This window comes from Aquarana catesbeiana, linkage group LG02, assembly GCF_042186555.1.
Source record: "Aquarana catesbeiana isolate 2022-GZ linkage group LG02, ASM4218655v1, whole genome shotgun sequence".
Classification (NCBI taxonomy): Eukaryota; Metazoa; Chordata; class Amphibia; order Anura; family Ranidae; genus Aquarana; species Aquarana catesbeiana.
In genome coordinates, this window is record NC_133325.1 from 17,767,791 (window position 1) to 17,782,075 (window position 14,285).

The 14,285-nt window shown below is 45.6% G+C and overlaps 1 protein-coding gene across 2 annotated transcripts in view; it reads right to left on the minus strand.

Annotated features, from left to right (window-relative positions):
- The window catches only part of INPPL1 (inositol polyphosphate phosphatase like 1), a 146,253-nt gene that overhangs the window by 6,731 nt on the left and 125,237 nt on the right, over nucleotides 1–14,285 (minus strand). The window contains exons 22-27 of one of the 2 annotated variants that reach the window (XM_073612640.1): nucleotides 13,127–13,214; nucleotides 11,404–11,559; nucleotides 6,797–6,872; nucleotides 5,986–6,135; nucleotides 4,275–4,995; nucleotides 1,449–1,582 (exon numbers count right to left, since the gene is read on the minus strand). In XM_073612640.1, the coding sequence (XP_073468741.1) occupies nucleotides 1,449–1,582; nucleotides 4,275–4,995; nucleotides 5,986–6,135; nucleotides 6,797–6,872; nucleotides 11,404–11,559; nucleotides 13,127–13,214 (1,325 nt within the window). Of the gene's footprint in view, nucleotides 1–1,448; nucleotides 1,583–4,274; nucleotides 4,996–5,985; nucleotides 6,136–6,787; nucleotides 6,873–11,403; nucleotides 11,560–13,126; nucleotides 13,215–14,285 lie in introns of both variants that reach the window. The other variant, XM_073612638.1, reaches the window with a different exon arrangement.

Sequence of the window (14,285 nt, forward strand, 5' to 3'; positions counted from 1 at the left end):
GGATGAGGGATACAATGTATACAGACTGGATGAAGGATACAATGTATACAGAATGGATGAAGGATATAATGTATACAGACTGGATGAAGGATACAATGTATACAGACTGGATGAAGGATACAATGTATACAGACTGGATGAGGGATATAATGTATACAGACTGGATGGGGGATACAATGTATACAGACTGGATGAGGGATACAATGTATACAGACTGGATGAAGGATACAATGTATACAGACTGGATGAGGGATATAATGTATACAGACTGGATGAAGGATACAATGTATACAGACTGGATGGGGGATATAATGTATACAGACTGGATGGGGGATACAATGTATACAGACTGGATGGGGGATACAATGTATACAGACTGGATGGGGGATACAATGTATACAGACTGGATGGGGGATACAATGTATATAGAATGGATGAGGGATATATAAATATATTTTGCATGTAAAATCCTTGCTGAACATGTAATATCAGTAATATGACGCTGGGCTCAGTGCATTGTAGGTTTTTGATAGAAGATTGCTTTCAGACTGTCTTCCTCTAATTGAAACATTAGATGCATCTGCTAGAACTGAGCAGAGGGGAGGAGCAGGGAGAGGGAGGAGTCGCATCTCTGGAGGGGGAAGGAGTCTTTGTTCTGCAGGGGGATGGAAGAAGGGGGTGGAGTTACTGCTCTGGAGGAGGAGGAAAGAAAGGGAGGACTCATACCTCTGGAGGATAAGAGAAAGAGGAGAGCTTTTCTGGAGAGGAAGGAGTCGCACATCAAGAGGGAGTTAAGAAAGGGGGAGGAGTTACTGTTTTGGAGGCGGAGGGAAGGAGGAGTCAGAGTTCTGACTCATTCACTTGAGTGTGCAAATTTTATCTTTCACTATTGAGCTCTGTAAACACTTCCACTACTTCCAGCAAAACATATGAAAAGGAGCCCTGTATCGCCACCTACTGGCTGATACTGAGAAGGCAGGGTTTATCACATACACACTCACTGGCCACTTTATTAGGTACACTTTACTAGTAGCGGGTTTGACCCCCTTTTGCCTTCATTCTTCGTGGCATAGATCCAACAAGGTGTTGGAAACATTCCTCAGAGACCACTGACATCAACAAGGCATTTTCCTCCACACAACTCTCGCTCACTGGATATTTTCTCTTTTTCCCACCATTCTCTGTAAACCCCGAGAGATGGTTGTGTGTGAAAATCCCAGAAATACTCAGACCGGCCCGTCTGGCACCAACAACCATGCCACGTTCAAAGTCACCGAAATCCCCTTTCTTCCCTATTCTGATGCTCGGTTTGAACTTCAGCAAGTCGGCGGCATAAAGTGGCCAGTGAGTGCATACATATATATATATATATATATGTTCTCATTATGTAAATATGTAAATGCTCCCGAAAAAGGCATGACCATAGTTTCCAGAACATCCAATTTTACCTGAGAAATTCTAAGTCATCCCACCCGTTGTGTATGAGCCCCTCTTCATATCGCTCCATGCCGATCCCTCTCAGCCATTCGCCAACGCTGGAGCCCTGCAAGCTGGAGGAATTCCGCCCACCGTGATAGAGAGCCTGTGTGGGGGGAGGGGCAGAGCGTCAGACACACCAATCTTACCGGTATTGTACAGATAGGACTGCGCTACACTCAACGTACACTCTTCACTTTATACAGAATATATGTGATGTGACACAGGAGTGACATCACCACTCTCCAGATATAAAATAAAATACACAGGAGTGGCATCACTGCTCTCCAGAAATAAATATATCGGAGTGACATCACAGTACCTGGAGGAGTGGCAACAACCCAAGACTAGTGGGAAGTGTAACAAGGTAAGATCAGGAGTTATGGGTTGTCACCACAGATTGATCCTTCATCTAATAGAACACAGGGTTTCCGGTTCCTTCCTCAAGGTGACGTAGTGACATACTCACTGGACAAGCCCATATACTGTACAGCCATCCATAGGAATCCTGTGCACACCATCACATGACATCACAATGACATCATAATCCCGCCAATAAAGTCATAATTCACCAAAACCCTTGCAATGTTATGACACCCTCAATACCACCAATCCATGGTTATGGATCACATCATCATACATCCTTATTTTCGTGGAGCATTTCAAGACATGTTTGGCGGTTTTGTTTGGTATTAGGTGATGATATAATTGGTGGTATTATTACATCACTGTGATGTCATGGGAGGGCATACACTAGGTTATACAAGGGTTACTGTATAGCATAAAAGGTATGTCTCATGAGTATGTTTATTATTACTATGTCATCTTGAGGAAAGGACCATAAACCTTGGCTTTGACTAATGTGACATTCCACCAACAATAGATGTGCAAGAATTTAATCAGAGTGCTGGTGACTTTCTATCCCTTCACAGGTCTTCTTATCCAAATTCAGTACCTCACCTCACAAATGGCACTCAATCCCAGAGATACCCTCCAAAATCTTGTGGGATGCCTTCCCAGAGGAGTGGAGGCTGTTATAACCACAAAAGGGGCTACTCCATATTAATGGCCATGGTGAGGGAAAACTCCACATTGATGGACAAGATTAGGGAAAACTCCAGAATAATGGCCAAAGTGAGGGCAGCTCAAAAAATGTATGGTCATGGTAAGGAAAAACTCCATATTAATGTTCAGGGTAGGTGAAAACTCCATATTAATGTTCATGGTAAGGGAAAACTCCATATTAATGCCCATGGTGAGGGAAAACTCCATATTAATGCCCATGATGAGGGAAAACTCCATATTAATGTTCATGGTAAGGGAAAACTCCATATTAATGGTCATGGTGAGGGAAAACTCCATATTAATGGCCATGGTGAGGGAAAACTCCATATTAATGGCCATGGTGAGGGAAAACTCCATATTAATGCCCATGGTGAGGGAAAACTCCATATTAATGTTCATGGTAAGGGAAAACTCCATATTAATGGTCATGGTGAGGGAAAACTCCATATTAATGGCCATGGTGAGGGAAAACTCCATATTAATGGCCATGGTGAGGGAAAGATCCATATTAATGGCCATGGTAAGGAAAATATCCATATTAATGGCTATGGTGAGGGCAGATCCATATTAATGGCCATGACAAGGGAGAACTGCATATTAATGGCCATGGTAAGGGAAAACTTATTGGCCACGGTGAAGGAAAACTCCATATTAAAGGTCATGGTAGGGGAAAGATCCATATTAATGGCCACAGTAAGCGAAAACTCCATAATAATGCCCATGGTGAGGGCAAACTCCATATTAATGGCCAAGGTACGGGAAAGATCCATAATAATGCCCATGATGAGGGCAGATCCATAACTGAATATAAATGGCCATGGTAAGGGAAAACGCCATATTAATGGCCATGGTAAGGGAAAACTCCATAATAATGGGCATGGTGAGGGCAGATCCATAGTGAGGGAAAACTCCATATTAATGGCTATGTTGAGGGAAAACTCCATATTAATGGCCAAGGTAAGGGAAAGATCCATAATAATGGCCATGATGAGGGCAGATCCATAACTGCATATTAATGGCCATGGTAAGGGAAAACTCCATAATAATGGCCATGGTGAGGGCAGATCCATAACTGCATATTAATGACCATGGTAAGGGAAAACTCCTTTTTATTGGCCACGGTGAGGGAAAACTCCATATTAATGGTCATGGTAAGGGAAAGATCCATAATAATGGACATAGTAAGGGAAAACTCCAAAATGGTGAGGGCAGATCCATAATAATGGCCATGGCAAGGGAAAACTTATTAATGGCTATGGTAAGAGAAAACTCCATATTAATGGCCATGGTGAGGGCAGATCCATATTAATGGCCACGGTGAGGGAAAACTCAATTTTAATGGTCATTGTGAGGGAAAAATCCAAATTAATGGCCATGTTGAGGGAAAACTGCATATTAATGGCCATGGTGAGGGAAAACTCCATATTAATGGCCATGTTAAGGGAAAGTTCCATATTAATGGCCAACTGGAAGGAAAACTCCATATTAATGTCCATTGGTTTGGAATATGGTGTCCAACAAGCTCATATAAGTTTGGTAGTCAGGTGTTCACAGACGTTTGGCCATATACTGTAGGCTGTCCCTGATGGTCTTAGGAGTTTTTTCAAACTTTGTTTGTTGTATGTTTCAAATTTTCAGAATGCTTATGTTAGACCATGCCATGACCTACATCCTGTATATGGATCAGGTGATTCCCATTAGAAGGGGGCTCAGGTCTGCACACACCCACCTACCTCTTCATCCTCCTGTATGCTCTCTCGAATGCAGTGAGGAGGAAAGACAAGAGGCCGACTGAAGTCCATACAGCGGCTCGGCAGTTCCATCTTACTTTTGCCCCCTGTTAGATGAGGCGGGCGTCCCTGGGGCTCCTTGCCTCCAGTATAGTCCACCTCACTCAGCGTGCGAGCCATCTGCAAGACAGAGCAGGAGCGGTCATCCTGCATTGTCCCATGAGCCTCAGCCATGTAGGAAGGCTGGGGGGTTGGTATAGGAGGCCGCGATTGTGCCTTCAGATGATATTTCGTCTCTGGGGGTTCGCTGAAGGTGACGCCCACGCGGGTCTTTCCAGGTCCCGTCCGGGAATCCCCGTCTTCTGCCGGCCGGCCGTGCAACTCACTTGAGGTCACATAAAAGGGGTTGTCCAGCATTTCGAACTCGGCTGACTTGGGAAGAGGGGGAGGAGGAAAGTCCGGCGGCGGTAGATTCAGAGTGCCAACCTCTTCGTCAGAAGATGTGTCCTCCCCTCGAGCAGATGGTGGGTATTGCCTGCGTTTTTCGGAGTGCTGTGCAGGCACTGTGATTTGCACCCTATTCTTAGATGATGCGGTGGTGGATAGCTGCCCATCAGGGGGCATCATCTGATGCGGCACCCCTTCCAGAACGTAATAGGCTGGGTTATTGAAGCTGTTTTTATGACCGTGTCCGTCACCCTCCGCCTGGACCTCCATCTTGCACCTGCGGAGACAGAGAGGTGGGGAAAAGTCACATGACCGCCATGATTATAACACGGGTTTCAAGTGAAAAACAAATGTAAACAGATATATTCACATATCCAAGAACAGAATAAGAATTATTATTTGTATGTGCAAATAAATTGTGTTTTTTCTGTATAGTCTTTATAATTTTACTTTTTACTGTTTCTAAAACGGTAAAAATTTTACTATTTAACAAATAGAAAAAAAAAAAAATTTTAAAAATCAGTTAAAAAAAAATTAGAGCGGATTAATTAACCTTAATGAGCCTTAATTAACTGCTTCTTCCCCTTCTCCTCTTAAAGATTTGTAATATTTCTCCTCTTAATTATTCATGACCATTAATATTTTATACTTTTTTTATTATTTGTTTTGTTTGTTCCTTTTTTAAAAAAATATATACTCTTCATGTTTTACTTTTTACTATATGTACAGTTATAAAAGTTAAACTGTTTTAAAACAGAAAAAATAAATTTAAAAAATCAATGAAAAATTAAAACTGAGTTAATTAGAACCAATTAGTTTAGCTTAATAAGCACCAATTATTTCATTCTTCCCCTTCTCTTCTTGATTAGTATTTTCCTGTTACCCTCCTCAATTCTTTTTTGTTACCATTAATATATTTTTTTTAAAAATACATTTTTAAGTTTTGTTTTTAAATGTTTTGCATTAAGATAAAAAAAAAAAACACGCAAAAAAAAAAGAACAAAAATACCTTTTTTAGAAAGTCCACCTTTAAACTGCCTGATAGAAAGTCCACTGCTTTGTGGCACCACCTGGAGTTCAAAAGCAGATCTGCAGATGTTTTTTTTTTCTAGTCTTTAAATTTCTTTATACATTTATATAGCTCTGACATATACCGCAGTGCTGTACAGAGAACACTGAGCCAGTCACATCAGTCTCTGTACCAGAGGAGCTTGCACTCTAATGCACTCAACTTTCCCGTTCCCCTGTCATTGTGTTGGTCACCTACCGCGCCAGTGCCGGATCTTCCCTAATGGAGGTCGGCAGTGCAACCGGTGGGCGGCCCGTAGAGAGGCCCGCAATTTTTTCCGTTTCTTCAGATTGCTTTCCGAGGGTGGGGCCTGGAGTTTCCGTGGCGGGGGGCTTCCGACTTACAGATCTACCAAAAAATAAAATTTAAAAAAAAACATATCACATAAAAATGTCCTAATATTCTAATAATCTGTTATTAATAATAAAAATTAAAAATGGTTTTCATTTGAATTCATTTTGTTTTCCAATTCTTGAATTTCACATAAAAAAGGGAACAAAATTGGAAAAAAAAGATCTTAAAAACCTTAATTCATTTTGTTTGTTAATTTTTGAATTTCACAAAAAAAAGCACAACATTTGAAAAAATATTTTTTATAGAATAACGTTTATACTGTTAATTACAGTAATTTTTTTTAAAACTAATTAAAAAAAAAAAAAAAAGAGAAAAAAGATAGATGTGTTAATTTTACTACTACCTCTATCAATGACAAAGTTGTTGTGGAATGTAAAGGTTCATAGTAAGAAAGTAAAAAATAGTAAGAAAGTAAAAAAAAAAAAATAGTAAGAAAGTAAAAAACTGGTCCATAGGGGGACAGCTGGCTGAGGAAAGGGGTGGAGAATATACAATCCATATGGATACACAGATTCCCAACTGACAATGACATTTTTTCTTGTAGTATATTTAGTCTGCATTAAGCACTGACAAGGCCTGGAAGTGATATGGGGGGGGGGGGGGGGGGGTAAATGATCACCAATCACACAAAGCGTTAGACAATTACTTGCTGTACCCCTGGTTGGTTCGCAGCACAGTTGGCGGTTTCCCTTTTACAGCTCCGGTTTCATCTTTGTCTATACTGATCCATTCTGCAGGAAGGAAAAAAAAAAGACAAAAGCATATAATAAGTACAGAGACAGCTCCGCCCATCATCTGGTGTTATGTTAACATTCTGCACACCAGCTGAAATTAGACTTGCAGTGGGCGTGACTGCTCTGTACACGGATGGGAGAATGCTGGTGGTACCTACAGACGACAGAGTGATCTAGGCTGTATCACCTTTGTGATGATGATTACTAGTAGATGACAAAGCAGACAAAGTATTAAGTAAAAAAACAAAAAGCACTTAAAAAACAAAACACCAGAGGCCACTGAGGCCTATATATAATGTAATGCACAGTGACAACTCAAGGATTGCACAGAGAGAGAGAAGCACAGTGACAGTTCAGGGAGTGCACAGAGAGAGAGGCACAGTGACAGCTCAGGGAGTGCAGAGAGAGAGAGAGGCACAGTGACAGCTCAGGGAGTGCACAGAGAGAGAAGCACAGTGACAGCTCAGGGAGTGCACACAGAGAGAAGCACAGTGACAGATCAGGGAGTGCGCAGAGAGAGAAGCACAGTGACAGCTCAGGGAGTGCACAGAGAGAGAAGCACAGTGACAGTTCAGGGAGTGCACAGAGAGAGAGAGGCACAGTGACAGCTCAGGGAGTGCACAGAGAGAGAAGCACAGTGACAGCTCAGGGAGTGCACACAGAGAGAAGCACAGTGACAGATCAGGGAGTGCGCAGAGAGAGAGGCACAGTGACAGCTCCGGGAGTGCACAGAGAGAGGCACAGTGACAGCTCAGGGAGTGCAGAGAGAGAGAGAGGCACAGTGACAGCTCAGGGAGTGCACAGAGAGAGAAGCACAGTGACAGCTCAGGGAGTGCGCAGAGAGAGAAGCACAGTGACAGCTCAGGGAGTGCACAGAGAGAGAAGCACAGTGACAGCTCAGGGAGTGCACAGAGAGAGAAGCACAGTGACAGCTCAGGGAGTGCGCAGAGAGAGAAGCACAGTGACAGCTCAGGGAGTGCACAGAGAGAGAGAAGCACAGTGACAGTTCAGGGAGTGCACAGAGAGAGAGAGGCACAGTAAGAGCTCAAGGAGTGCACAGAGAGAGGCACAGTGACAGCTCAGGGAGTGCAGAGAGAGAGAGAGGCACAGTGACAGCTCAGGGAGTGCACAGAGAGAGAGAAGCACAGTGACAGCTCAGGGAGTGCACAGAGAGAGAGAGGCACAGTGACAGCTCAGGGAGTGCACAGAGAGAGAAGCACAGTGACAGCTCAGGGAGTGCAGAGAGAGAGAGAGGCACAGTGACAGCTCAGGGAGTGCACAGAGAGAGAAGCACAGTGACAGCTCAGGGAGTGCACAGAGAGAGAGGCACAGTGACCGCTCAGGGAGTGCAGAGAGAGAGAGAGGCACAGTGACAGCTCAGGGAGTGCACAGAGAGAGAAGCACAGTGACAGCTCAGGGAGTGCGCAGAGAGAGAAGCACAGTGACAGCTCAGGGAGTGCACAGAGAGAGAAGCACAGTGACAGCTCAGGGAGTGCACAGAGAGAGAGAAGCACAGTGACAGTTCAGGGAGTGCACAGAGAGAGAAGCACAGTGACAGCTCAGGGAGTGCACAGAGAGAGAAGCACAGTGACAGCTCAGGGTGTGCAGAGAGAGAGAGAGGCACAGTGACAGCTCAGGGAGTGCACAGAGAGAGAAGCACAGTGACAGCTCAGGGAGTGCGCAGAGAGAGAAGCACAGTGACAGCTCAGGGAGTGCGCAGAGAGAGAAGCACAGTGACAGCTCAGGGAGTGCACAGAGAGAGAGAAGCACAGTGACAGCTCAGGGAGTGCACAGAGAGAGAGAAGCACAGTGACAGTTCAGGGAGTGCACAGAGAGAGAGAGGCACAGTAAAAGCTCAAGGAGTGCGCAGAGAGAGAGAAGCACAGTGACAGTTCAGGGAGTGCACAGAGAGAGAGAGGCACAGTGACAGCTCAGGGAGTGCACAGAGAGAGAAGCACAGTGACAGCTCAGGGAGTGCAGAGAGAGAGAGAGGCACAGTGACAGCTCAGGGAGTGCACAGAGAGAGAAGCACAGTGACAGCTCAGGGAGTGCACAGAGAGAGAGGCACAGTGACAAATCAGGGAGTGCACAGAGAGAGAAGCACAGTGACAGCTCAGGGAGTGCAGAGAGAGAGAGGCACAGTGACAGCTCAGGGAGTGCACAGAGAGAGAAGCACAGTGACAGATCAGGGAGTGCGCAGAGAGAGAAGCACAGTGACAGATCAGGGAGTGCGCAGAGAGAGAAGCACAGTGACAGATCAGGGAGTGCACAGAGAGAGAGAGGCACAGTGACAGCTCAGGGAGTGCACAGAGAGAGGCACAGTGACCACTCAGAGAGCGCAGAGAGAGAGAGAGGCACAGTGACAGCTCAGGGAATGCACAGAGAGAGAAGCACAGTGACAGCTCAGGGAGTGCACAGAGAGAGGCACAGTGACAGATCAGGGAGTGCACAGAGTGAGAGGCACAGTGACAGATCAGGGAGTGCACAGAGAGAGAAGCACAGTGACAGCTCAGGGAGTGCACAGAGAGAGAGAGGCACAGTAAAAGCTCAAGGAGTGCACAGAGAGAGAGAGGCACAGTGACAGCTCAGGGAGTGCACAGAGAGAGGCACAGTGACCACTCAGAGAGCGCAGAGAGAGAGAGAGGCACAGTGACAGCTCAGGGAATGCACAGAGAGAGAAGCACAGTGACAGCTCAGGGAGTGCACAGAGAGAGGCACAGTGACAGATCAGGGAGTGCACAGAGTGAGAGGCACAGTGACAGATCAGGGAGTGCGCAGAGAGAGAGGCACAGTGACAGCTCAGGGAGTGCACAGAGAGAGAAGCACAGTGACAGCTCAGGGAGTGCACAGAGAGAGAGAGGCACAGTAAAAGCTCAAGGAGTGCACAGAGAGAGAGAGGCACAGTGACAGCTCAGGGAGTGCACAGAGAGAGGCACAGTGACCACTCAGAGAGCGCAGAGAGAGAGAGAGGCACAGTGACAGCTCAGGGAATGCACAGAGAGAGAAGCACAGTGACAGCTCAGGGAGTGCACAGAGAGAGGCACAGTGACAGATCAGGGAGTGCACAGAGTGAGAGGCACAGTGACAGCTCAGGGAATGCACAGAGAGAGAGAGAGGCACAGTGACAGCTCAGGGAGTGCGCAGAGAGAGAAGCACAGTGACAGCTCAGGGAGTGCACAGAGAGAGAGAAGCACAGTGACAGCTCAGGGAATGCACAGAGAGAGAGAGAGAGAGAGAGAGGCACAGTGACAGCTCAGGGAATGCACAGAGAGAGAGGCACAGTGACAGCTCAGGGAGTGCACAGAGAGAGAAGCACAGTGACAGCTCAGGGAGTGCACAGAGAGAGAGGCACAGTGACAGCTCAGGGAGTGCACAGAGAGAGAGGCACAGTGACAGCTCAGGGAGTGCACAGAGAGAGAGGCACAGTGACAGCTCAGGGAGTGCACAGAGAGAGAGGCACAGTGACAGCTCAGGGAGTGCACAGAGAGAGAGGCACAGTGACAGCTCAGGGAGTGCACAGAGAGAGAGAGGCACAGTGACAGCTCAGGGAGTGCACAGAGAGAGGCACAATGATAGCAGCTATCAAAAGTTTTTGTGGAATACACAAACAGCCTGAACCTGAATCCTGTTCAGATACTTTACCAAGACATTAGTGAATGGACCGGGTGGTCAGGTGCCTAAGAACAAGCCTGGAAAGCCTTCCTTTTTCTCATTAGGACTGCTACCAGCCCATGTGGACACTTTAAGGGGTCAGTTGGTTCTGAGGATGTCACAGATGTAATAAGACCACTGTCTGTAAATTTATGGGTGGGAGACACTGGGGTCTAGGCCACGGGTTGTCAGCAACTTCCTTCAGGATGCTACTAAGGAGGTACTCTGAAGATGCATGAATGGGGGTGATAATGATAAAAAAATTTTTTTTAAAAAAGCACTGACATCTTCTGGCAACAGGACATGCTACATTTACTGGCTTCCCATTTGCACCAGGGGTTGTCTATGTCATACAATGCCCAGCTTTAGGCCATACACGCTCAGGTGCTACATTTAGGGTCATTAACATAATAGCATGCCGCTGTGTCCCTTTATAATGTCCAAAGGAGGTGCACATGGGACAGGGCCGCAGAAAAGTTGGCCAACCCTTGGTCTTTTTGCCTCAGATGCTAAATGGCCTTGTCCCGGCACTAATGTGAGAGGGACAATGTCTATGGCATGCAATGAACTGCCCTTCCCACATTCACCTCCCTTGCAGAATCTGAACTGAACATCCATCATCTCCTTTCTGAGTAACATGACAGGTCCTCAGCCGCCTTGTGTTAACCTGGATGTCTTGGGTGTCATTGGGGCAATGCCCAGCATGACCTCCTCTCCATTCATTGCTCTGTGTGCCCCATCGTTGGCGCATCCACAGAATTAAGTAAAGGAGGAACCATTAAAAAGTCGCTTCTTTCATCCTGAACAGCTTGTGTAAGTGTCCAATCAACATTTAGGGTACATTGGGTCACCATACGGACAGGCCCATTTATCTCACCATAAAGCCGCTCTCTAGTGCCCATACGCTCCGCAGGCACGCGCACTCTCATAGAGCCACGGATGTTGCCGGTTTCCTCTCCTCGATGAGACAAGTAGGTCAGGAATTGCTGCGTGGTACTGCCGATCATCGACTTTAATGCGATCACGCACTCACCTGTACAGGAAATGTAATGGGGACATGTCAGGAGTCACATGACTGCACGCTGGGGGGTAACACACCCCGCCAGATAAGACTTCCTGTCCTAGGGTAACCACACTCACTGTACTTTATCTATGGGGAGTATCGTTGTCACCCTAGGACAGGAAGTGTGTTATGACTACAAAACTCCCCTCTCCATCTCCATAACATGGAAGGAAGATGTTCTGCAGACTATACTCTACAGACCTGGTGCCCAACCTGCAGTCTGGGGGGCCTCAAGCAGCTCTTTCACACTTTTTTATGAAGCCCTCGGGCTTCCTGCAGACACTCATTTGTTTGCTTGGTTATAGCAGACTCAAGTAGTATGCCTCCATTCTTATGGTTGTCCCCAGTCTTCAACAAGTCCTATAGTATTGTCTGCAGTCTCTGAACATCTCCTGTATTTTATCCACAAGCTCTGACCATCTCCTGTATCATGTCCTCAGTCTCTAACCATCTCCTGTACTATGTCTGCAGTCTCTGATCATCTCCTGTACTATGTCTGCAGTCTCTGATCATCTCCTGTACTATGTCTGCAGTCTCTGATCATCTCCTGTACTATGTCTGCAGTCTCTGATCATCTCCTGTATCATGTCTGCAGTCTCTGACCATCTCCTGTATCATGTCTGCAGTCTCTGACCATCTCTTGTATCATGTCTGCAGTCTCTGACCATCTCCTGTATCATGTCTGCAGTCTCTGATCATCTCCTGTATCATGTCTGCAGTCTCTGATCATCTCCTGCAATATGTCTGCAGTCTCTGATCATCTCCTGTACTATGTCTGCAGTCTCTGATCATCTCCTGTACTATGTCTGCAGTCTCTGATCATCTCCTGTACTATGTCTGCAGTCTCTGATCATCTCCTGTACTATGTCTGCAGTCTCTGATCATCTCCTGTACTATGTCTCCAGTCTCTGATCATCTCCTGTATTATGTCTGCAGTCTCTGATCATCTCCTGTACTAGGTCTCCAGTCTCTGATCATCTCCTGTATTATGTCTGCAGTCTCTGATCATCTCCTGTAGTATGTCTGCAGTCTCTGATCGTCTCCTGTAGTATGTCTGCAGTCTCTGATCATCTCCTGTAGTATGTCTGCAGTCTCTGATCATCTCCTGTAGTATGTCTGCAGTCTCTGATCATCTCCTGTAGTATGTCTGCAGTCTCTGATCATCTCCTGTACTATGTCTCCAGTCTCTGATCATCTCCTGTATTATGTCTGCAGTCTCTGATCATCTCCTGTACTATGTCTCCAGTCTCTGATCATCTCCTGTAGTATGTCTGCAGTCTCTGATCATCTCCTGTACTATGTCTGCAGTCTCTGATCATCTTCTGTATCATGTCTGCAGTCTCTGACCATCTCTTGTATTTTATCCACAGTCTCTAACCATCTCTTGTATCATGTCTGCAGTCTCTAACTATCTCTTGTATTGTGTCTGCAGTCTCTGATCATCTCTTGTATCATGTCCTCAGTCTCTAACCATCTCTAGTATCATGTCCTCAGTCTCTGACCATCTCTTGTATTATGTCTGCAATCTCTGACTTACCGTATGACTCGTACCCATCCATCGACTTGACCGTCAGCAGCAAGTGCTGGTCCTGCAAATATTCAATCTCAGAGACGATTGGCCGCAACTGCGGGGAAAAGCATCATAATCCATTAACAATTCCCATAATACATTTGGCTTTGCACTTCCTAAAGGGATAATACAGAATAACCTAGAGAACTCTGTCCAGTAATTCATGGTCTGTCCAAGAGAGGGCCCTGCAGAGTCCACAGGAAAGATCTAAACTCCCATCTTTTTTTAGCAGACTTGTAGCAGATGGTGTCTACAATCTGGCTAGTAACATTATCAAACCGGATACCCCCTGTCATCAGAACATGCATTATTGTCACAGTTAAGAACTAGCAATGTGCACCTGTGCATGGAACTAGTTCACAGACCCCAGTGTCATTGGACAGCTCCGGGTCTACCCCCCAGCAACTACACAGATGACAGTATGGGTTTGTTTACAAACAAAGCTGCCAGCTCGTGCTATCAGTGTCTGCACAGAGGAAGGATCAGTGACAACTTATCCTGAAGGATGAAGAGGTTATGTTTAATCTGGGGTCCAGCAACTACAGTGCCCTGAAAAAGTATTCACACCCCTTAAAATTTTCCCCATTTTGTCATGTTACAACCACAAATGTAAATGTATTTTATTGGGATTTTATGTGATGGACCAACACAAAGTGGCACATAATTGTGAAGTGGAAGGAAATGATAAATGATACAAATAAATATGTGAAAAGTGTGGGGGACATTTGTATGGCGCCCCCCGGAGTCAATACTTTGTAGAACCTCCTTTCTCTACAATTACATCTGCAAGTCTTTTTGGGGATGTCTCTACCAGCTTTGCACATCTAGAGAGGGACATTTTTGCACATTCTTCTTTGTAGAATATCTCAAGTTCTGTCAGATTGGATAGAGAGCGTCTGTGAACAGCAATTTTCAAGTCTTGCCACAGATTCTCAATGTGATTTAGGTCTGGTCTGTGACTGGCCCATTCTAACACATGAATATGCTTTGATCTAAACCATTCCATTGTAGCTCTGGCTGTATGTTTCGGGTCGTTGTCCTGCTGGAAGGTGAACCTCCGCCCCACTCTCAAGTCTTTTGTAGTCTCTAACAGGTTTTCTTCTAAGATTGTCCTGTATTTGTCTCC